General features: G+C 45.6%; 1 protein-coding gene across 1 annotated transcript; it reads left to right on the top strand.

Moving 5' to 3' along the window:
• The first annotated feature begins 21,794 nt into the window (after positions 1 to 21,794).
• On the top strand, positions 21,795 to 23,534 carry LOC119376136 (trafficking protein particle complex subunit 4). The gene is made up of 2 exons (XM_037646070.2): positions 21,795 to 22,211; positions 23,152 to 23,534. Exons 1-2 carry the CDS (start codon positions 21,931 to 21,933, stop codon positions 23,531 to 23,533), a joined length of 663 nt encoding a protein of 220 aa, XP_037501998.1. The 5' UTR covers positions 21,795 to 21,930; the 3' UTR covers position 23,534.
• Positions 23,535 to 25,180: the final 1,646 nt, after the last annotated feature.

Genomic DNA, 25,180 nt, shown 5'->3' with positions numbered 1-25,180 from the left:
CCCGCGTCTGCTTTCCAAGATTGCTAATACGGCCAGCAGGCGCTGTTTCGTACGCACACTGTCCACATTGGTCCACATACACTGGGCTTTTAAACAACATCGGTTATATTTTTTAGCATGGCATCACAATGATTAGTAAGTTCATTACAAGCAAAGTGAGCTAGAAGAGCGGTAACGATTTTTCGCAACTTTCACGTACCATCGCGTCGCCCAGCGGTGGCTGGCAAAAGCTCTGCAGAATTGGCAGTGTCTTCTTCCACCAGTGGTGCGATCTTGTACGCGTTACAAAATAAACACGGAGGCGTGGCATGACAACCAGCCGCACGTGACCGCACGCGATTGGTCAATGCAGAGCCGTGACGTCTGTCGCGGTTCAAATGGGCCATTCGCGTGCGGTCACGTGTGGCTGGATGTACTGCCACGCCTCCGTGTTTATTTGTAACGCGTACAAGATCGCACCACTGCAGGTAACCGGGTGGAAGGAGACGTTAACGTTAGGTGGGCAAAGCGTTCGGTTCACCCCATATAGCCGCTTAAAACCGGCTTGACTTGGCTTGAAGTGTATAAGTAGGTAGCGGCAGAGTAGTGTTTAGGCCCAGGGTTGCCAGATTGGGCTATAAATAGCCAAATTGGGCTACTTTTTTGTGGACTTGGCGGGATTTTTAGTCGTTGGCTATTTGGCTACATTTGGGCTATTACCTGCCTTCGCTTGAAACGCTTGTTTTCCGATGCCTTTTCTCCTCTTTAGTGGTTGTTGTGCCTCAAGTTCGTTGTGAATCAAGTGTCTACGTACACAGTTATCTTTCCTTCACTCTTTCTACTATCTTTTCCTTGGCATTTTGCATTATTTAGGTATCAGCAGCCTCCACCATACAGTTACGGTAGTCAGTAATAATGAATTCATTCTCTTCCTTTGAAGGCGAAGCTTCTTTTGCCGGGTTTCGCGTTGCTGCTGAGTCGCTCCCTCTGACAGCGGATAAATTTGTGGATTTAAATACAAAGTGTCAATGAAAGCACACACGAAGTAACTTCATTGGGTTCTCCATTACTTTGGCTACGATCATCACATTGTGGCTGGCGTCACTTCAAAGAAAACAAATTAATAAAGCAACAAGAAAATAGAAATGCCAGCAAATAGTGGCATTTTCTTTCTGTTGCCACTATCCGCACCACATACGCGATCTTGCATGGAGCAGCACACTTGGAGATATGCATATCATATGGGTAATTCCCCACAAAAGGTATTGATTTCTCTTTTAATACTGCTTCATTTTTTTTGTTTTATTCATGTGAAACTATCTCTGCACAAAAAATAATAAATAGAATTTTTTTTCATATTTACTCTTTGGCTATTTTGGGCTATTTTTTATTAATTACGTTTGGCTACTTTTGGGCTATTAATGGGCCGAAATTTGGCGGGTAGCTCTCTGAGTACCTGGCAACCCTGTTCAGGCCCGTTTGTGTGGCTTGCGTGGCGAGTGTTGGCAGAGGAGGCACACTACTGTACTGATGTTGATATTGAGCGTGAACTTTGTGCATTAACGAGAACTGTGTGTGTTGTAGAAGTCGTAGCAAATCGTTGCCGCTTTTGTTGCGATGTCCTCCGGTTCAGTGGACCACTGCCAAATCTATAAGCAATGATAACGAGCTGTACGAGCATGAGATAAAGGCCATGTGTTACGTGATTTGTGAAATGTGTCTGTTTGACGCACAGCTTATTGTACTGTGGCGTACGTGTATGTGTGGTAAGTGCGTGCTCTGCGTGGCCCGTTTGTGTGGCTTGCGTGGTGGGTGCTGGCAGGGGAGGCACGGCACTACGCACTACTGTACTGGTGTTGATATTGAGCGTGAACTGTGCGCATTAACGAGAACCACCTCTGACCGTAGGGACGTGATCGCGTTGTGTATGTTGTAGAAGTCGTAGCTAGTCGTTGCCGCTTTCGTTCCTGCGGTGTCCCCCTGTTCAGTGGACCATTGCCAAATCTATCAGATATGATAACGAGCTGTACGAGTATGAGATAAAGGCCATGAGTTACGTGATTTGTGAATGTCTGTCTGACGCACAGCTTGTACTGTGGCGGACATGTATGTGTGGTAAGTGCGTGCTTTGCGTGGATCGATCGCTTACAGTTGGAAAGTCATTTGGGCGAAGTGTACTTGAACCATCACTTTTATTTAACGGTGCGTCTAGGGTTACGTCCAGACGTAACTGTTAAAGCCCCTCCATCGCGTCTGCTGCCGCTTTTTTAAGTACCGCCATCTATTGTTTCGACGATGACACCCACTTCCGGTTCCGGAGCTTCCGGAAGGAAGTTCTTGAGCCACTTCTTTCCGCTTTTTCCTTCCATCTTGTTTCTGCGCACGCATGTGCATACGCGAGAAAGCAAATATTTCATTCTCCGTTTCGCAAGTGTTGTTGTTTTGAGGTTAGTCGTAAAATGCCTGCCACCGAGCGAGTTTTCGCTCGGTGTTTCTGCGTCCCGAAAGCATGGGCGGGATTGGGCGTGTGCATCAACCGGAAAAGCAGCAGAAACATCATGGCGGCACTTCGGCTTCCGCTAGGCGGGAGCCAGTGTAAAGGGAGAGGGGGAGGACGAGTTGGCGCTACTAGCGCTACTTAACCTAGCCGGCGGAAAACGCATGGAGGGGCTTTAGTAACTGTAGCCGTCGCTATCGTTACGCCCAGACGTAACTGTCCACGGTGCAATTCTGCCTCCGTGGTTACGCGTCCTATGCGCAGACTAAAACAACTCCTTGCTGTTTTTAATCTACTGGAACATTTGACGTAAGTTAGGGGTGGTCACCTTGTGGTCGGTGTGAAAGGTTAGACGTTTACACCTATCCACTGTAACTGTAACGTTCAGCACGGCCGCTCGCTGAATTAAGCGGCCATACATTCAGTATCACTGTCGTATCACCGATTTACCAGCATCACTTATGTATTGAGACGTGCGTGGTTTGTTTTGCCGGACTGTTTCGCGTATCAGCAGCTCTGTTGTCGAGACAGACCAGCTGAGGCACTTTAGGAAGACGTTAATTTCGGCCTCCGCCGGAGCCACGCTGCCTTCAGCCATCGTCTCGGGTGCTGCCTTTTCCTTAGCTTCGTTGAGGCGGTCAACCTCAGTTTGGGGCAATCACGGTTAGTGAAATAAAAGTGAAATAACTGCAGGTCTCCATCGAACTTGATCTAAGTACGGTTTGCGTGCCCGTGTTGATGTATCACACGCTGCCCCGCGTGTGTACACATAAATGTCGTCTTTAGAAAGGCTCCTTCCGTCCAGTTATGTTGGTGCAGCCTACTTGGCCTACTCGCAACACATTGTTGCGAGATTGGGCTCACCGTCGCGGCGTTAGCAGTGTGGTATGGATGGGCGGTCGGCGGCACATATCCAATTAAGTGTTGCACATATCCAAGAAAGCGCGTTGACTACAGCCCAATGGTGGTATATACGCCCTCCATTGCCACATTAATGCACGAAGCCGTCCTAACGTTCCTATTACGTGTGTGAGAAGTGCAATCCGCCAATCAATGGGGTACTGGCCTTCGGCGACAGTCGTGTTTTCCACTGTGCTCGATGTTTTTTTTTTTCTTGCTTTATTTGTACGTGCTTAGGTTGTGTTCTGCCCATACTACAATATAAATGGTGTTGTGCGACTGAACCAATATGCTTCTTGCTGTAGCGGCTACAAAAAAAAAAAAAAAGCCTGTATGTCTGTGTAATTATAGTTGAAGTGGAACTCTGTGCACTCTGCTTTTCTGTTTGCATGATTCCGTGTACTTAGAATAACAGAGAGCTGAGCTAGTTGGTACGTATTCATTCTAAAAAGAGACAGGGCGTGCAAACACGGACACAAGAAAGAGATCAGGACACCACAAACGCCGACTAACAACTGAAGAGACGCACAACGGCTGAAAAGAAAGAAGGCACGAAAACTTATCTGCGCATGCCCATGCAACCGGCGAACCTATCAATCCGGCACGCGTGGCGGTCTACGTAGAAGATAACTGTTAAGGCATTTGATTTCATCTTTATGCAAGTTAATCGACGGTTGGCTCACGCCTTAACATTATCTGCCTTAAAATGCCTTAACATTATCTGCCTTCCCTAGCAAAAATTCCCAATAAAAAACCAATAGCCTATTGGGTTATTGACACCTATTGGTCTATTGGTTCTATAGGTCTATTGGAACTGTATTTGGCTATTGGTCTATTGGTTCTATATCAGCCTACTGGACCTATATTGGTGTATTGGTTCTCTATTAGCCAATTGGAATTATATTGGCCTATTGGTTCTGTATTTGCCTGCTGGCATTGTATTAGTTTTGTATTTGCCCACTTCTCAGCCTCATTAGAATTAGTCCTGCGCAAGTGTTTTATGGGTGTCTTGTCGTCATGCAGAAGGCCCACACTGTGGCAGCGCCCCTGCAATGATAATCACAGTGGATGAATGAGACATATGTTCAAATATATTCTCATAATCAAAACTACAAGTGCTTCTTCTGGCCCTTGATGATGTTGGCGACCTTGCGGGCCTCATCCGCACTCGAGGAAGTGCCTGAAAGATTCTGTAAATAAACAGAGCCATGAAATCAGAAAACAGTAACACATGTTTAATTAAAGCTTACCTTCAAAGCAATGTATAGAAAGTAGACGGCACAGTGAGAAATTATCTAGACCTTAATTCACTGCACATGTTCACAATGTTGCAGGAGCTGAACTATAGCAAAAAACTGAGTGAAATATTACACACCCAACTGTGGCTTATTGCGTGGAAGAAAACAGTATATCGGCCAAATTTTACGGCAAAAAAGGAAGGAAAAGAAAGGGGCAAAATTTTTTAAAAAATTAAGCAGCACCTTATCCCGTTTACACGCTTGCGTCCTGTGTTTTTTGAGCTGTACCCAAGAATGAACTGCAAACTCGTCCTTAAATTACAGCAAACTCAATAATCACTTACTATCTGTGACGTGCTCTTTTTCACGATGGCGGTGCGACTATCATACTAGAGCATGCCACTAAATCTCAACTTAAAGATGGCATGAAATAAATTAAGCTAGGGTAGATTCACGATGAGGCAACGGTAATATGTAAGACAGTAGTAAAGGCAGCCTAGATTCCATATCGTTGCAAGCCCAACACAGCAGTCAGGCTGCAATGAGTTGGATATAACACACGTGCTGTATGTTACGTGCTTATGCAATTAAGCCAACAACATTAATAAACCCACTCCTGCGATAGCCCTAATTGGGCTGCAGTATGTAAAAATAAAAAAAATATGAAATAAAAAATCGCACCAGTGCAGTACATATGCTATGCACATTTTGTATAATGAATTATCATGTGGCCTTCTGTGGTTCTTGTGACATTATGTCGAACAAGTATGATAAGCCGATTGGCGCGCACTACAACACACAAACAGCATCGACTAGAGCGTTTTACTACGAGGCGATAAACGCGTTTTCGGCTTAACACGCACGTTGTAAATACTTACAAAGGGCTTGCGAGACTCCAACTACACTCACGAGCAGGGCGCCTGTCCTTTACCTCTAATCTATGCTACGTTTCTTTGTGCATACTGACAAACACAAAAACAAACTACAATAATATGTGCGCTCAATCATTCAACTTCTGAGAGCGTGTGGACTTGCAATCGAGGCGTTGCTGGTCTCGCTGTCATCAAATACCGGATACAAAGGACGAGGGACTTGTTTTCCCGACCTTTCAGCTTCGTCCCAAGTTTGAATACAAAAAAAAGGTGATATCAAATAAATACTAAATAGGCGTAACTACCATGCCCACTCAACTCACCAAACAATCGGAGCACATGGGCCTTGTTGCTCGTCTTGCCATTATTCTTGGTGCCACTTTGTAGAGTAGAAATCGGTCGAAATCCAAGACATTTATGGCTCAGAACGTCTCCATCTGGTGCACGCTGAACACAGTCTTCACGTTATCGTCGCGGAAGCACACTAAAGCAAACATCGTGTAAGCAGGCTTACGTTTACTTACGTGAAGCATCGAGATCACACAAAGCGCGCGCTATGGCGACAGACACAACGTTTTGGCTTAGCTTGGCCGCAGGCTGGGCTTGTCTTCGTATCGGCCGAGCGCGGATGGCGCGCCAAACGCACGGTCGGTCGCGTTTGCAGATCCACAATTCTTTCTCCTGTATCTTTACAGCACTACTTATATTGCTTAGCATAAATAGTTATAAACTTTACATATTATCCAAAGCTTATCTTAAAGCTTAGCACATGGCTTAGCCTGCTTAACCAAGGAACATGTAAAAAAAAAAAGTTCACACATGCAGCGTCGCCACGCCGCGCACCGTCTCACTTTTTTTTTTGTTGTTCGTCACCTGGCTGGTTCTATGCCGGTTGTGATCTCATGGCGGTTTCTTTATTATTATTCTGTGGTGTCTGTGTTGTCGATTCCTTCGCAAGTTCTTCTTTAGCGTGTTTTACTATAGTGCCCGTTTACCGCACGGCATGTACGGAGACACCGTACCGCCGTGGTCGACACGCAGCCTTTTTATATGACTCTTTTAGTCGCGTGAGTTGCTAACTGCACACGGTGTACGATTAAGCTCAATCGGGATCAGACTTATCAAAAGTGAATTGATCCCGTCTGCAGCTTGCGTATAATATAGCCAATCATGATCAAGAAATTTGATCGGGATCGGGTCCGACGCGCTCAATCAGTCATAAGATGTTATAAACAGCTACCAATAGGCGGTAGCTGTTTGAACAATAAAACTCCTGTTGGCCTTATACATCTTCTGTTAGTACATTAAGAAACCAATAGGAGTACTTATTTGACCAATACAACTCCTATTGGCCCAATAAGTCAGATAGGCAGCACCGATTTGACCAATACAACTCCTATTGGTCCAATAAGACACCAAAAGGCAGCCCCTATTTGGCCAATACAACTTCTATTGGTCTAATAAGACACCAATAGGTGGTGGCTGTTGGTGTCTATTGGTACCCATAGAAGTCTTATACAACCAATACAGCTCCAATAGATGTCCTATAGAACCAATAGTGATTTCCTATTGGACCAATAGGAAATCCTATTGGCATTTTTGCTAGGGTTAAAATGCCTTAACTTAACCATTATCTGCCTTAAATGCCTTAACAGTTATCTTCCACTGACTATCAGTCAGTGGAATCGACTTCCTTCCACAATTGTAGGAATTTCGTCTAATGACGCATTCTTTTCTGCAATAAAAATGATTGAATCTTTTGACCACTGAGCCTTAAAAGAAATCATGCGTACGCCTGGTAATCACCATGATCTATACTGTATCCCATTTGTAAACTGTGTTGTTTTCTTTTAGTGCTTCCTTTGCATCTTGTGCTGTACTATATATTTACCACTGCCGCGCTTTGTTGTAATTACTGTTCGCATTGCCATTAACTATTATCACTGTGCTTTCTGTTTATTTTAGATTGTTTTCCCAATGTATACGACATTTTTGATGTAGCTGTGTTCGACGCAGCTGTGTACGTTTGTGTCGGCGTAGAATAATCTACATTTTCATTTGCACCTGCAACTTTCATGCTTGTTCTTCTTCTGTACCCCCCCCCCCCACTGTACGTAATGCCTGTATGGGCGCTATGGGTATTAAATACATAAAATAAAATAATAATTGTTTCTAAAAAATTCTGCATTCACACATCCATACCGACACGTGCATGCACTCACTTATTAAAAATATAAAACAGCGCTTTTTTAAACACAAGACGAAGGAAAGAAGAGACGTATGTGTCCCTCCATTCCTTCGTCTTGTGTTTAAAAAAGCGCTGCTTTATATTTTTACCATGGAACCTCACCAACTCGCCCAATTTGCGTGTCTTGCTCACTTATTAGTCTGCATACAAGCCTTGGAAATTGAAATGCTTGTTTATATCGTGCAGACATACGTACAAGCATTTGATGCTGTGCTAACACAACGGAATAGGCTGCCCTCTGAGGACGCGCGCAGGACGTTCGCACACTAGCGAACACGGTGTGGCTAGCAGACGACGCAGGGAGCCATAATCAGCTGCTAAAGTTACGTCCACCGTGTGATTCACAATGCGCACTTAAGTTTAATAATTATCTTGCCAGTCTCAGTGGTTGGCTCGTGTCACTGGGACGTTGTCGCTTCGCGGTGCGCCGTCGTCGCTCCACTATTTTGCTCGAGTGGCTGGTGTCACTACAGCAAGAGTACGGAGCGCGACGTGGGCTGGGGCGTCCACCGCTGCCACCAAGGCGATTTCCTTAAACAAAAAATATTACGGCGCCCGTGGAGCACTTAATAAAAAGAGAGAGAGAAGGACAACAGCGAGGTTCGAACCAACATCCTCGCAGATCCGAGCACGACACGTACTAGCCCGCTGCGCCACTAGAGCCGATCGGTTCGGTGCGTCTGATCTCACGCTGGACGTAACCTTAAGATTTGTTATTCTTACGTCCAGACGTAACTAAGGTGGCTAGAAGGGGAGGTGTGCTGAGCGCGGCGGCCAGCCATAGGAGCGGGTGGTCCTCTTTCGCGTGATCGCCGCTAGGGCACAACATAGCGCTGCCGTCTGGGGCGCCGTCAGCATTTCCGCGGAGAGAGGCTAATCCGGCTGTCAACGCCTGGCCGGCGGTTTGTAGTTGTGTAGTTTGCTGCGAACTGTCGGCGTGTGCTGTTGATTCATGAGTGCTGTGTGCTGGCAAAGATGCTGTCTACCTCAAAAAAAAAACTCAGCGTTGGTGCTTCGTGCCAGGGTGTGATTCCGGCTACAGGTCTTGTTCGGAAAAAATGCCCTTTTCCGTGCTCCGACTTGCCAAGAACTGTTCTTGAAGTGGGCATGCGCCATTCCGAGGGCTGACAAACCGCTTCTAGAGAATTCCGCTGTTTGCGCAAACAGCGGAATGAATGACAAGAACTCAAAAAAATGAATGACAAAAAAGTCAAAAGAAGAAAGCCTTGTGTGATGTGAGGCAAGCCGCGGAAACGATCAAGTGCATTCTGGTGTACACAATAGTTTCTTTACCTAGTAACATGTTGCATTTATTTATTTGGTTTCTCAATTGAGCCTGAAAAGACTACCGAACGTTGTATTACCATGTATGCCATGGTTTAATCCTGATTTCGTTGGCGTAAGTCAAGTTATCTGCTTTCGCACGTAATGAGGCGCACGAATAAACTGATCAGAGCGCATTGGAGCATAATTAAGCCGCCAGGGCCGTAACTAAGGGGGGGGGGGTTGAGGGGGTTCTGACACCCCCGAAAATTTTTCATGCTTTACTTATTTATTCTTTTATTTATCATAGTACCCACAGCGCCCAAGGGCATATTACAGTGTGGGGGGCGGGAGGAAGAATACAATATTTCGATACAGAATACAGATTCCAACATTTCAACATCACAATAAATGCAATTCACTGTCAGCTTACGTAGTGATACATGGGATATACACAATATTAATCGGGTTCATAGTACTGTTTTGTCCTTACAGAATCGCGCGAGCATACTACTGGAGACCCAGCAGTGAACTTGAAAATACTTCATGTGAAGTAATTTCTGCTACTGCAGGAGACAACCTATTCCACTGGCTTATAGTCCTGGAAAAAAATGACATTCTAACTGCGTCAGTCCGGCAGCTTATTTCCTTTATCTTATTGGCATGATGTAATCGCTGCGAAACGTAATCCCGTTTGTGAAAGTATCGCGAGGGGTTTAAACCCGTTCGGTTATGAAATACGTTATGAAATAGTTTCAACCGCAGATATTCCCTTCGTTTGTGTAGAAGTTTCCAACCAAGCCTTTTTTTTTTTTTTTTTTGCTTTTGGCGCACTGTATAGTCAGAGCAGACAAACCGAACAGCGATGTTCTGAATTCTTTCTAAATTGGACACGTCACTTGCCTTCCACGGATCCCACACAGCAAAAGCAAAATCTAAGATAGATCGAACGTTAGACATGTACAGTTGAGTCTTGGCCTCAAATGATAACTTTTTTGCATTTCTGCACAGGAAACCTAGCACACGCCTGGCTTTAATTGTGACGTGATTGATGTGACAGCTCCAGGAAAGGTCCGGTGTGAAATATAGACGAAGATGCTTGTGTTCACGAACTAATAGCAGCCTGGTTGAACTTACAACATAAAAAGAGTCATGGGGGGCCTTTTTCTTAGTGAAACACATATGTACTGTTTTTTTTTTGCATTAATAAACATACGCCACCTATCACACCATTCTAAGACCCCGTCGAGGTCGTTTTGGAGAGTAGTGAATCATGGGAGCTATGTATAATTCTGTACAAAACACAGTCATCGGCAAATGATTTGATATGGGATGAATTAAATACCGGAACAAATGTCATTTATGTAGATGAGGAACAATAGCGAAACCAAGACTGCAGGGGCGTAGCCAAAGGGGGGGGGGGGGGGGGTTGGGGTTTCAAACCTCCCCCCCCCGAAAATTTTCAATTTTGCTTGCGTATATATACACGCACACATACAAACGCACGCACGAACATACATAAAGTATGGTTGAACCCCCCCCCCCCCCTCGAAAGAAATTTTTGGCTACGCCCCTGCAAGACTGACCCTTGGGGTACGCCAGAGGACACATAAACTTCCCGGGATGTCTTACCATTGATAATGACCTTTTGCCTTATCAAATTTAAATGCTCGTTTATCCAGTTCACAATTAACTGTATCGTTCACATTATACAGTTTGTTTTTCAATTAATAAAGAGTGGGGTACAACGCCAAAGGCTTTTTCTTTTAATCTAGGAACAAGCAGTCAACAGAGGATCCCTTATCTAAAGCACAGGATAAGTCGTGTGTCAATTCAAGTAATTGTGTTGTACAGGAAAAATGACTACGAAAGCCGTGCTGCTGAAGTAAGGAAGGCGTGCTCATGAGTTATAACATTGGTAAATAGAACATGTTCAAGTATTATGCATGCAACACTTTTAAGGGAAATGGGCCTATAGTTTAAAACACTACTTCGCGGTCCCCTCTTGTGAACAGGCACTAAGTTACAAGTCATATAGTCATCTGGTAATGAAGATTCTTCTAAAGACTTTTCGGGTGACACTAACATACGTGCACGGCTTCACAGCGACCTCCAGTTGCCAAAGTTAGCCGTTCCACACAAACACCCCCCGAAAAAAAAAATCCTGGGTACAGCCCTGTAAGCCTCGCTTTCCCGGCCTGCTTGCTTTCCGTCGGAACAAAACTCGGACAAAACCGTATATCACAACCGCATGATACCAGTAGCGCAATACAAACGGTGCGCTGACTAAGGAACTGCATTATCAGCTAAAGTTTTATATAATTTGGTAACGCATTTCCACTGAAGCGTTCTTGCCGAGAATAGAGAACGGCCACCTTCGCTGACGGCGCCCCCGACGACAGCGCCGCCCCACGGCATTCACGCGAATGGCGGCCAACTTTTGCCGCCCGGTCATCACACCTCCCCTTCTAGCCACCCTAACGTAACTGCAACGGCTCCTATAGTTACGGCTAGACGTAACGCGCTAGACACTCCGTTCTTCCTTTCCATCAAGAACCACTACTATTACAGACATTCACAAATATGGCCTTTATCTCACGCTCGTTATCGTTGCTTATAGATTTGGCGGCGGTCCACTGAACACGGGGACATCGCAGAAACAAAAGCGGCAACGACTTGCACACGAATCACTTTCTACAACACTCTACACAACGCGACCACGTCCCCACGGTTACACCACGGCCAGAGGCGGTTCTCGCGCACACAGTTCACGCTCAAAACCAACACCAGTAGTGCCGTCTCTGCCAACACCCACCACACCACGCAGAAATAAACGGCGGCCTGAACGCTACTCTGCCGCCACCTACTTATACAATTCAAGCCAAGTCAAGCCGGTTTTAAGCGGCTATATGGGTGAACCGAACGCTTTACCCCGCACGAGACTAAAAAGCCACCTAAACATCGCCCAATGTTAGCGGTGTAAGCATGTTTCATGTCGGCTACCTTGTGCTGCCGAGCGAAACTAGCGCCGTGGTGTACCCAGAAATTCCCTAGTCAAGTTGGCGAGAGCAGACGAGAGCAACGAGAGGCCGAGTTGAAACTGTTAGAGGCACTTGATGGCGTGTGTTCTTTAAAGATTTTGTCTATCTGTGTCATGCTTTGTTGTGTTACCTCGCGAGTGTTCGCTTAGAAGTGACTGAGATTGCTGAGACATTGACTCTGCTGTCAATTTGGATGAAGCGCGAAAGACAGGGACAGAAAAGGCACACATACCCACACATACTGCGCTACGTGTGGGTGTATGTGTGCCTTTTCTGTCCCTGTCTTTCGCGCTGCTCCCTTAAGTTAGGTTGAACCATCTAGCCAACAAGTTCACGCTTCAAGGTATCAGTGGTGTTCCGATGTAAGCGCCTGGTATAACTCAGTGCGCTCCAGAATGAGGGATTTGCCTTGTTAAGCTTCACCGCTGCACAGTGGCGTTATGCGAAGAAAACTAAACGTCACGCTGTGAAGCCCTTCGTGGCCGAGAAGGATTCGCTGCCGCAAAGTGGTTGATAAAACATTTACGGCTTCGAAGCAACTTAAAGGAATCAGTCATCTCATGAGACTGCCCGAGACGTGTGAATAATAAAGCTTACAGGCGTATTTTCCATTTGTAATAATGGATATATCGAATTATTTCGCGATCCCCTTCGAATCCGATGTGCCCGACGGTCGTCAAGTGAGGTGAAACTTGAGGCACTCGAGAGCGTACGTTGCGTTAAAATGTCTGTGTATGCCCTGCTTTATGTTACCTCGCGTGTATTCGCTTGAATTTATACAGATTCTTAAGACAACCAGCAGCGCTAAGAAATCCATCATCAGCCCATTTATTATTTGACCTGAAATGTAGCAGCTGGCGTTTGAAGTAGACATCCGTAGCGGCGCCTCGTCGCAATTGTGCAGCAAGTTGACACTATGCGATCACGCTGAATTCAGGCCACGTGATTCATTGGTATCTTGTAATAATTTCTGTTGGCATAATTAAGTTTCTCCATAACACTATTCCAAGCTATTCCAAGAAGTGGCTTGGTCTGTTCTCTAATGTAGAGAGTTGCTGCTAATTCGTTTGCCTGACGGGTAGAAGAATTGAAGAAACCTTTGCTATGCACTTGCGCATTTATTAGACGTTTGGGTGCTCGTACGGTGACTGGAGACTGCGTCGGCGCCTTTTTTTGTAATTAAAGAAGACAAAGCATCAGGTAACGTATGTGGCAGTTACGATTTCCCTGCTGGTTGGCTTCGCTGCACAACGAATCATCGATGCACAGTACATGCTTTCTGGCATAACACAGCTGCAATGCCATAAAGCTGACTATAGTGAATCTGTCATCTTGTAGCACGTATATATAATGTAAATATATAGTGCATTGAATCCAAGGGGCAGTGCAAGCATGGCGTAAACAAGCAGGGTACGAGTCAAAATATGGGCGGCGTGCGCAGCACAGATTTCTTTGCGCTCCACAATGAAGGAATTGCTTTATAAGTTTTACCGCTACACAGGGGTGTAATGCGACGGAAACTATATATATATATATATATATATATATATATATATATATATATATATATATATATATATATATATATATATATATATAGACACATAAACGACATAGACTGGCTATGTCGTTTATGTGTCTTCTCTTGTCTTCGTTTCATTGAGCTGCACATGCTCAGCATATATCAAGACATGTACCAACTATATTTAAGCTTCAGGCAGGCATTTTATGCATTTTAATTACAAGTATATCGAACTATTTAGCGATGTCCTTTGATTCCGATGCATGCCCCAGACAACGCAAAGGCATCCTAGGGACATCCATATGACATCCCTTTTGGGAGTTCGGGACATCCAAAAGACGTCCCACACAAGGTGGAAAAACATCCCAAGTGATACAAAAAAAGACCTTTTTGGGATGTCCCAAAACTGCATGCGTGTGGGATGTTATTGGGACATGTGGCCACTTTTTACTGCAGGATTATTTAAAAGGGTGGGACATCTGCTCCCATAACATGTTAACTTGCTTCATCGCGCTCGACCACCGCCTACCTGAGAGAGCCAGTTGCCTCTCCAGGAAAGCATTCCTCGTCCAACCAACCCACTTTTTTTTTTCACATAGATAACTAGATAACTTAAAACCAAGTCATGTGTTCAGAAACCAAGCAACATGCATGGAACATCAAGTGACCAGCAAAAATGATTTATTGCCTCACTATTATATGGCACTACAATCATGCCGAGAAGGACAGAGAACTTGGTATTGATGAGCGTGTAGTCTAAGGTGCACACTTTGGAGTGGAGGGCCTTCCATGGCGTCCAGCAAAAGGGCTTGCAGAGGCAGCTGAGGACAACAAAAACAAAGCCTGCATGTATGTATACGTACTGCACACAACATGCATGAAAATGGTGAACAACAGGAACATAGCATGACTATATATTGTCTTATGTCTCCTGAGACAGGGTTAAACCTCATTCCAGATGCACAAGTGCCTGCTTTTACTTATTGCTTTGTCAACACTAGAATCATGAGAACTCTGTTTTTATGAGCATGACATCTGTGGTGCACGCTTTCAAACGCAGAGCATTCCAGTTGGCGTCCAACAGCAGGGCTCGCAGAGGCAGCTGAGAACAAAAACAAAGCCTTAATGTACATGTCCATACTGCACACACAAACGCACAAAGATGGTGCACAATGGGGATATAGCATGCCTATTTTGTCCTGTGTGTCTGTGTTAAGAGGTTAAAGGGACCGACAACCAACCTTTATGGTACCTATTTTCTTTAACGCGACAGAAAGCTTACCAGTCAGAGTGTATAATCAAGGAATGGTGATGTGGAAAATGCCGTGAAACATTTGTAATTCGAATTTTTTTATCTGCGACGGATATGAAGTCGTATACACACGTGACAAGACATGATGCAAACAGTGAGCGTGACAGCGGTTCGTGTTCGAGCACGGCGGTTTACTGCGTGTGTGTGTACTTGCGCGCATGCGCTGCGGCTCGACATGGTCCACTGGCTACCGCGAAGGCAGCGCCGTTACTTGTCACCATGCAACTCCTTTTACCTCATAAGCAGCACAGAATAGAGCGGGGATGGATAGTAATATACATACTAATATTTTTAGGACCAATAATGGCACACATGACGGTATCAGACTACTTGACTTTGTACAGCAAAGTGATCAACTCCGCAATCTAGCTTCAAGGCTCTTGCGATAGGTTGCACAACATGCCTTTTTTTTTGTTACTTTAAAAAACAATTTAGAGATATAAATCCTACTCACAGCGCGAAAAGGATGCTGGAATATGTCAGTATATAGCGCAGTCTTTTCATTTCTGACAGGATCTAATCACAAGTTCTGGCCAGTTGTCGGTCCCTTCTCCTTTAAGCCTGGTTCATACTGAAGTGCTTGTAAACAACAATGCACAATTTTACTTATTGCTTTACCAACGAAATTCATGCCAGGAATGACAAAGGAATTGGTATTTGCGAGCATGACGTCCAAGGTGCACGCGTTTAAACACAGAGCCTCCCAGCTGTTGTCCAGGAGCGGGGTTCGCAGAGGCAGCTGAGGAAAAAAAAACAAATCCTTCATGTATATGCATATCCACTGCAAGCACAAATATGCATGAAAGTGGCGCACAAAACAAACATAGCACAACTGTATTGTTGCATGTCTGCTAGTTTAAGAGGAGTAAAACCTGCTTCATAATTACTTGCTCATAAGCAGAAATTTCTCCTTTTAGCTTACTCTAATTATGTCGGTTACGACTTTCGCATTTACAAGAATGAAGTCTAAGCTGCACGTTTTCCGTCTCGTAACCTGCATGCCTATGTCCAGGAAGCTGAGCACATTCTATGTCATTACCGGTAGGCAAAGGTGCAGACATTTGGGGTAAAGGTGCACACCAGGGGCACCACTACTAGAAGCAGCTGAAAAAAAAGAAAAAAGATCATATAATATGTGTACACAGCTGGCACGTGCAAAAAGAATATCATTGAGCAACAGTGCATATCACAAATGTGCTACATTTGTTTGGAAGTAAAACCTACTTGACAAACAGAGTGGGCTAGTTGGCGCGAGCTTTACTGTATATACACTTAGCCAACAGTGTGCATTCGTAACACATTGGTCGGTTCAGCGAAGCATTATGTGGTGAGGAGCATTGATTTTCCTGGCGTAAACAAATACTTTTTTTATTATACGATATTTAGGAGATGTTGGTGCTTCTGTATAGCACGGGCTACTCCTTTTCACTGATGATAGGATATGTGAAAAGCACAGCAATGAAAAAAAATATTTCATAAAGAACAGCTAGGCAAAAAAAGTTATTCACAATGATGTTTCATATATCAGCTTGATACCGCGCGCATGCGATGGGAGCCATGCATGCATATGCGACATACATATAGCGGTTGAGGCCTAGATTCATCACCATGTTGTGTTCGGTAGGCACCGGGAACTCCACTGATCTGATGAGAAAATAAGCAATCTGTATCGCTGCGCCTAGTACACACATACTGTGCTCCAAGTAGGGAGGCCGGCTTCGGCGTGACGCTCGTTCGCGTGGTTGCTCGATCGCCGCAAGCATTTGTTTAAAACAAGCAATAATATTGATTATTCGGTGACTATATATCACGGAATATATTGGAGCTAAACGTTTTTCTAAGGCACCTTTTGGGAAAAGCTGGCTTTTCTGGAACCACAAAACAAGTTCCGATCATGTCTCAAACTTCGTCGTCCAAAAAGAACCAGCTTCGTAAACTAATGCGCTTGATACGCCAGCAAGGTTAACACAAAAATGAAACCTAATGCACTGTCTCATTGAGCTGAAACAAAACTGATTCCCCCATTCCCCCGCCTTGCGAACTGCGTGCCCCTTAGTCAAAAAGTGGCCCTTCTCAAAGAAAGCAGCAAGTATGCACCTTATTCGTGCGTCCATTAAATCAAGCCACCTGCATTTCCATGGTTAAATCGCATAATCAACACGCACAGCCACGGGACTAGGCTAGGTACATCTCGCTTGGAATTTCCTAGGGACAGCACCAAAAAGTGGTCTGGCAACGCGGGCATGTTTTGGTGGCTTTTTAGTCGCTCCCCTTTACCCCACCTACCGTCTCCTGCCACCCGCGCGCAGAAGACGCGGCCTGCAGAATTTTATTTAGGCAGTGTCTGCAGCGACCGGGTAGTAGTGGGTAAAACCATGGGTAAAACCATAGAGTTTCCTACAATACTTACTAGAGGGAACTCTGGCACTAGTGTCTATGGGAGCATAGAGTTTCCTACAATACTTACTAGAGGGAACTCTGGCGCTAGTGTCTATGGGAGCTGCAACGCATGACGCTTCAGCCAGCATGGGAATGATGGGTAGTACACAAATTTGTCTAAACTTCGTTCTTTCGGCTCCGTTTGGCTCCGCGTCGGCTGCATCCGCTTTGTCGCAAAACTAAATTCAGCAAAAGTCAGTAGTTCCACTTCACCACTTTAACTTTTTTAGGCTAACCAAATCAAACCTGGTCACGAAGTTCACAGCGGTCTATTCTTTTATCCGAAACGAACGCCAAAACACGGCAATAAACAAAGCCACAAGTACGTTTGAAGGCGCAAGCACGAAGACTAGGCAAATTTGTGTACTACCCATCATTCCCATGGTAGCTGAACGATCGCAGCGCCAGAGTCCCCTCTAGTTAATTTTAGGAAACTCTATGTATGGGAGCTGCCATGGAGCTCGCGTAGCTCGGATCTCGCCGGTATGGTCGTCTGTACACCAGTAGGGTAGGCGCTTTTCCAGGCGCTCAATGTAAGCTACGTTAATTTTTTCATAGGTTTGAACACGAAAGAGGCTAAAGAAAGAACATTTACGTTTGTTTTTCTTAGCTTTCTCTTCTCGGCGCTAGGTGGCATCACGTCGCGTAGACGTCTTCTAGACGCGTTCCATTTGTCAGACAACATGACCTCGATGCTGTCTTCTAAGCTGTCAGCGTAGACTGTCTACGATGCTGTCCAGAATTGGAACACAGCCAAAGCTGTCAGCATAGACTGTCTACGATGCTGTCCAGAATTGGAACACAGCCTTATCCCACCTTTCGTCTCGTGCAACCCGGGCGCAGCAACGCTGGCCCTGCGGAAATGCTCTCCCCCATCTAGTAACGTTTGATGATGATGAAACTGTGGTTTTTCCTTTTGCGTCGGGTGGTCGCAAAAATTTTTGTTTTGCCATAATTCACAGAGTTAATATACTGACAAGTACTACAGACTGGGCAAGTTGGTGCTTTAATAAGGTAATATACTGACTCGTCAGTATATTAACTCTATGCAATAATCCTGCCTTTATCATCATCATCATCGTAGCTGTAGATGTTCTCCAACGTTTTTAGATTACTTCAGTTGGGAAAGAGCGCGGCTTTCCAGTGGCGCGGAGCGGCTCGCCGCGATCGCCAACAAGGCGGGGGCGCTGCGGTCGCGTTAGGATTGGTCTCGGCGCGTCGTCTGCTACTGCTCTACTGATTGAAAGGGGTCGACAAGCTACTACCACCAGGGGCGTAGCCAAGGGGGGGGTTGGGGGGGTTCAAACCCCCCCCCCCCGAAATTTTTCAGTTTTGCTTGCGTATATAGGCACGCGCACATACAAACGCACGCACGAACGTACCTAAAGTATGGTTGAACCACTGACCTCCATTAAAAAGGCTGGACGGCGCATCCCCGCTCTGCGAGGCGGGCGCTTGTGAAGCCACCGGAAGGTCCCCTGTTTGTCCCGGAAGCTGGCGTCTTCTGTCTGTCTCAGTCGCGCAATTCAAATATTCTCTGGTGGCAGCTGTTGTTATGATCGTTTTTCTTTTTTATTTTTTCAAACTCTGCGATTACGCCTCACTTTAGACGCCGACGAACGCTACACAAAATATGACAGACGCCGTGCCGACACCGTCCGAATATGGCGGAGTGCTGCAACGGACAAAATGCGTAAAAAGTAATGCAACTTTGAGGTACTTACGCGTGAAATGTCTTCCCTGACGACTTTTCCGGTTGATTCGTACAGTTTACTGCGCCACAGGCAGGTATTTCTTTAAAAAAGAAGAGAAAAGTTCTCTTCCGGGACAAAAACGGCGGCTTCCGGTGGCTTCACGCCCGCGTGCTGGATGCGCCATCCAGCTCCTCCTAGTGGAGATCAGTGGGTTGAACCCCCCCCGAAAAAAATTTCTGGCTACGCCCCTGACTACCACAACAACGATTAACTCGATGTGGCAGTCGCTCTCATTTCACTTAACTCGAGCGAAACGCGCGTCTTAGTTGTATCTGAGCATCATAACAAGAAACAAGCAGCATGTAAGACAGGACATGAAAAAAAATAATAAGTTAAAGATAAGGCGAACACTGCACAGTGCGCTTACCCTCATTCCGTTTCCCGTTGTAACCGGCATTAATTTCTCTCCCGTAATGCTCAATCATATTCCAAAATCACCTGAATGCGTATCACGCCCGCTGATTGAAAAGCCTACCAAATCAAAAACCAACAAGGAAGCCAGAAAAACACGTCTTGTCATTTTCATTCGACTTCGTGAAACAGAATGCAACAGGTACATTATTTGCAGTGATGTATTTACGAGCGTGTGCGAGTATTCGAAAATTTCGATATTCAAATGGAACAGTGCCTTCTTCGTTTCTATCATCGAATCGAATAGCAGTCATTTGTAAGCCCGAATATTTTATGAATATTTCAAAATGTCAACTGCAATGAAGCAAGGCCAAAATTGGCGCATAAGTACGATAACTGTCATCCCTGTAACCAAGGGCGTCCGCAGAACTTTTTCCAGGGGGGTGCATCAGCAAAGGGTGGGGGAGGGGGAGGGGGGCATACAGCATAGGTAGCTTTTGTTTCATTGCCGTGACATGACCAGCAAGATTCGTCCATAGCAGTATGTAACGTGCAAAGTTGGCTGGTAATCCTAAATGATGTTTCACGCGGATATGCGGGACTGGAGTGTGCTAATCAAGCTGTGTAGCTTACTGCTACTGCTTAGAAAATTATTATCCAAAATTCCAAGGGGGGGCAGCTGCCCCCCCTTGCACCCCCCTCCGGACGCCCATGCCTGTAACTGTCATTCCAGAGCGTTCCTCCCGCCATACGCCTACAAATGCTGTATACCTATAGCATGCGCACTTTCTAATACATCTCGACCTTCTTTTACAGCAAAGCTGTATATTAGTATGGGCGAAACCTTAATTTTCAACATGAATTTTCGGCAATGTATATACTTTCATGTATTTATGTACCCACTCACACGGGCCGTGAAGGGCCTGCTGTATACTTAAAAAAAAAAATATATGGAATGCCCTTCTATCTGCCATCGTCCTAACCGACCTTTCTTTCTGGCATTACTTCTCATGTAATGTCCAGTTTTGAGACCTGTGAGTATAATAAATAAATAAATTAATTAAAAAATTAATTAATTTGCACCTCATTGGCTCAATAAAATTTCCTGAAACTTGCCGAGTTACTAGGTAGCTGAGTTGGCTGGTTGGATATTCATACCGATAATAAACAGCGCGAAATGAATGAATGAATGAATGAATGAATGAATGAATGAATGAATGAATGAATGAAGATACGAATACGAGGACGTGAACATCAATTTACATTTGTTCTAATTAGGAACGGCTGTCTCATAAATTCGTGGCTTATTCAAAAAGCATACCTTGTTCAATTCTATTCGCTTCTGTCACTATTCCATTCGGCCTCAAAAATCACTATTCGCACACCCCGCAACCGCTACGTCGGTTCAAGCTGGTTACGATGACGGAACTGTACGGGAAGCCTTCACATTAGCTTTAATTTCTTTTTTTGCGGATGCGACCTTTTCTGAAGACCTTAGGCTTTTGCAAGCGTCTTTGGCAGCAAAACGCTCTGCAGCAGTGGTGGTCCGCCTCGGTAGTGCAGTGGTTATGGTGCTCGACGGCTGATCCGAAGGTCGCGGGTTCGATCCTAACCGCTGCGATCGCATTTCGATGGGTGTGCTAGAGGACCGTGCGATGTTACTGCACGTTAAACACCTGATGATCTAAATTTCCGGAGGCAATACAACGACGTGCTTCATTATCATATCGATCGAGGTTTTGGCACGTAAATACCCCAGCTATTATTGCAGCAGTGGTGTCCTTGTGAACGGGACAACCGACACTTATTATGTCACATCGCAGTCCCGAAGTGCGCCAAGAAGGGTTCAAAAAGTGTTGAAACAGACCCAGTTCCTTTGCAGCTAAACTGAAAACAACTTGGTTTCAATTCCTCTAAACATAAAAAAGCTCCCATGAAGAAATGTCGAGCTACGGCTTGCCGAAGCCGAAGCGTACCCCGAACAACACGGCGCGCTGCACCTCGGCATGTCGAGAATCGGCGCTTACACTTCGCGGTATCTACTCAAATACGTACGCACGATCACAGCAAAGAGCTCATGCCTTGGTGGAACGCGTGAAACCTCAGAATACATGAGTGATTAACGCGCCAGCACCAACAACGCAGCAAAAGTACGCGGCTGAAGCATGCGTCGCCCTTCGTACTGCATCTCAACCGATCTCAACGCTACGCCAGCGCCACCTCTCGCGACGGCGACAAAACCTGGCCGCCTCTCGAAGCTAGTTTGCAAACTGAATAATCTAAAAACATTGATGTTCTCGGACGCTCTACAGAGAACACTGTAGTGACTGTAGACGCTCGGACCACTCGGACTCTACCGGCTCTGCCCCTACTTTTATTTTTGTTGTGCACTGTGGGGCGGTGACGGCAGCCGTGTCGTATCAACGGTGTCATCATCCCTCGCTGATGCTGTTGCGGCGCCTTACGCCGCCTAAATTTTTGTTTAGGAAGGTGGCAGAAAGCTAAGTGGCAGCGATGCCTGTTTATAGTGTTTACATCGTGAGCAAGTCCGGCGGCCTCATCTTCCACAGCGACTTTCCTAGCATGCCTCGGGTCGAGGTGGAGAAAACGTTCAGCTACCCTCTGGACATGACCCTGTCCTACCAGAACGTGCTCAAGCGCGTGGTGGTGGTGTTCGGCCAGCGGGACGGCGTGTGCGTCGGCCACGCGGTCATGGCCGTCAACGGCGTCACCGTCAACGGCCGACTGCTCGAGGACGGCAGAGACGTAGAAGCGGTGGTGGCCGACGAGGCCAAGTATGATACAACACTGCTCGTGATAGCGCACAATTTAGCCGGTAATTTAGCACCCGAGTAACAGGGTAACCTGCATTTAGCGAAGTCAATTGTGCACCCTAGCGTTGCTTAGTCACCGCTCTGCTGAAATCAGTCTTGCACTGCACTGCAGAACTTACTGTGCATGCGTTATACGTTAACTTCTTGGGTAGAGCACAAAAGAGCTTGGTTGCCCCAGTGCTAAAATGCACCACTAATGTGCGTTCAACCAAGCAACGCAAAGCCTGTGTACCCATTTCTGCTCTCAAACCTCACTTCACTGTGGTGGGAATCGTTGCGCATTCAATCGGACGAACACAGGAAGGAAAGGACAGAGTAAACGGAGAGAGCGCAAACGGAGTAAACAGAGATTGCACTCTCTCTGTTTATTGCTCTGTCCTTTCCTTCCCGTGTTCGTCCAACGATTCCCACCACAGACATGCACCAACTCGCCCAGCAAGAAGTTCTAAAATACTCACTTCACTAACAGTCGTAAGGGGGAAAGAGCAATTTAGAGTTCCATTTGACCAAGATAATAGGGAGTTTTCGAATAGGATCCCCAAAGAAATAGCGTCGAGGTCACTGTGCATGCGCAAGACCCAAACAGCGTTTGGGTTTTGCATTGGGGATGCTATTTCTCAAATTTAGTGGGAGCCCCAAAGGCTTTGCGTCAAACAAACATGACTGCACCCACTGAAGCGACTGCTCTTGGCCAAGACCAGAGTGACCTAGAATAGGGGGTGTCTAAAGCGCCGCAGACCCTATTCGAAAACTCTTAGCTCCTGCTGGACCCAAAACGACCACCCGCAAAGGGCTTTGGGGCCCCTGTTCAAACTCGCTAATGCCATGAAGCTAGCTCATGCCAAAAATGAATGGCGTGAAAGTTTGGGTGCCATAGTTTTACCATTGCTCCTCATTGCAGCTACCCACTGAGTATCCGGTTTGGACGGCCCCGGCTGACGACGAACGAACGGATTGTTCTTGCCAGCACATTCCACTCCTTCTATGCCATTGCATCACAGCTCTCACCTGAACCCAAGTCATCGGGCATAGAGGTCCTGGAAGCGGGTGCCTTCCGTCTGCACTGTTACCAGACTGTGACGGGCATCAAGTTTATTGTGCTTGCCGATGCGCGTCAAGCATCACTAGAACCACTGCTACGGCGTCTGTTTGAACTGTACGCCGACTATGCACTCAAGAACCCGTTCTACTCACTCGAGATGCCTATACGATGTGAACTGTTTGACACAAACCTCCAGGCAGCTGTGGAACAGATGGAGCGAACAGGCATCAGCAATGTCTGAGTAGCAAGACAGTGCTTTTTGCAGTGGTGGCATTGAGACTGCCATCATTTAGTATTGGCTTGCAAGCTGGTTTGAAATAGTCGTGGAGTATGTAAATGACTTTCTGCCTCTGTGTCATGAGGAGCACAACAAAACTAAATTTTCACAAAATGTTTATCTATGAATACAATGGTAGAGATAATGAGAGCAAATAAAGCTATGCCACATAACCTGGTCAGAGATCGAAGGAACGTGGGGACAGGTCAAGCAGTCATCTGCAAAATGCATGAAAAGCATAATACTGCATGGCACAGGGTGTTCACTGTGCAGTATGGGTTGCAGCACAACCTGGTGGCACATCTGAAGTGTTTTGTGATATTACAGCAGCAGCACCAGAGATGAGAAAATTCGTGAACACAGGGTGTCGCCGGAGCCAATGTTTCGACAAGTGGACTTGTCAAGGCTGCAGACTTGAACGAGACAAGTCCGCTTGTCGAAACGACATTTTCGTCTCTTCAAGCGTCCGTCTCCCCCTAACCTTTGGCCTTTTTTAGCGGCACCACAAGTTTTCTCAAAAGCTTTGCAGCGACAACCATTGGTAGACTGTTCTTCAAAATTGGATAGCGCGAATTGAACAGGACTACGAAGGAACACAGACTCGCAACTAAGCTTTATTCAGAAAAGTCTCCCTAGATATATACACTGCCGAGCGGTGCACACAGCCACATTGCACATGACAGTCAACAACGCTAATCAGGATTGGAAGAGCAAGACATATTCACATCACAACCAAGTTTCTAAGAACAGTTTTTCTTTGCTACGCAGCACAACAGAAGTGGCACTGATACAATCACTGTTTTTTTTTTAATATGATGAGCCTCCATTAGTTCTCTCGCTAACGCATTCCCACTTTTGCCCAGAATTCGAATGCTAGTCAGCACTGGCTCATAGGCACAGGTCCTACAATTTAAGGTAGAAGTAAGCTTTTGTCATTGTCCATATTCTTCAGTGTTAAAACCCATAAGGTTGACATGCCTTTTTGAAGTATCGTTACTGAGCTGAACACTTAAATGCTCTAGTTATTGATGATAACAAAGTAGCTGACTGGGCTAGTTGGTTGTGCATACTTGAAATAAACAGCGCAACAAATGCTGTCCTGTGTGTTTCCTTTCCGTGGCCGTCCGTTTTTTGCGCTGTTTATTTCAATTGTTGATCATCCCTATAATGGTAAAAATTCAAAAGTGACAACATTTTTGGCTTCTCTTGATTCCTGCAAGTCTGCCTTTTCGATAGATGTAGAGGACTTGTTCTACTCCATTTCCCATGATGCCCTTTTACCTGCCGTGCGCTGTTGTATAGAAAAGAATGGAGATGCTGCTTTCCAGAATTCTACTGGTATCTCGGTCGATAACTTTATGATCTTACTAGAGTACTACCTATCCTCAACTTATGTTGCTTCTGACGGCGAGATATTCATCCAGCGAAAGGGAATTTGTATTGGTTCGTGTATTGCCCCAGTACTTTGCAATATTTTTTTAGCTGCTGTCGACCGTCTCTTGAATAACCTATCGGACAGCGAGAAAGTTCTAAGAGTTTTTAGATATGTCGACGACTTTCTCGTGATTTTAAACACTAATCCCTTCCAGATGAATACTAGTGCTGTTGAGA

The sequence above is a fragment of the Rhipicephalus sanguineus genome, unplaced genomic scaffold, assembly GCF_013339695.2.
Source record: "Rhipicephalus sanguineus isolate Rsan-2018 unplaced genomic scaffold, BIME_Rsan_1.4 Seq10967, whole genome shotgun sequence".
Taxonomy (NCBI): Eukaryota; Metazoa; Arthropoda; class Arachnida; order Ixodida; family Ixodidae; genus Rhipicephalus; species Rhipicephalus sanguineus.
Note: the sequence above shows the minus strand (reverse complement) of the source record. Positions and strands in the feature narration are given on the sequence as shown.

Coding starts and splice junctions, on each gene's coding strand:
- LOC119376136 (XM_037646070.2), top strand. CDS start 21,931: ATGCCTGTTTATAGTGTTTACATCGTGAGCAAGTCCGGCGGCCTCATC. Junction 22,212..23,151: donor GTGGTGGCCGACGAGGCCAA/GTATGATACAAC, acceptor TCCTCATTGCAG/CTACCCACTGAGTATCCGGT.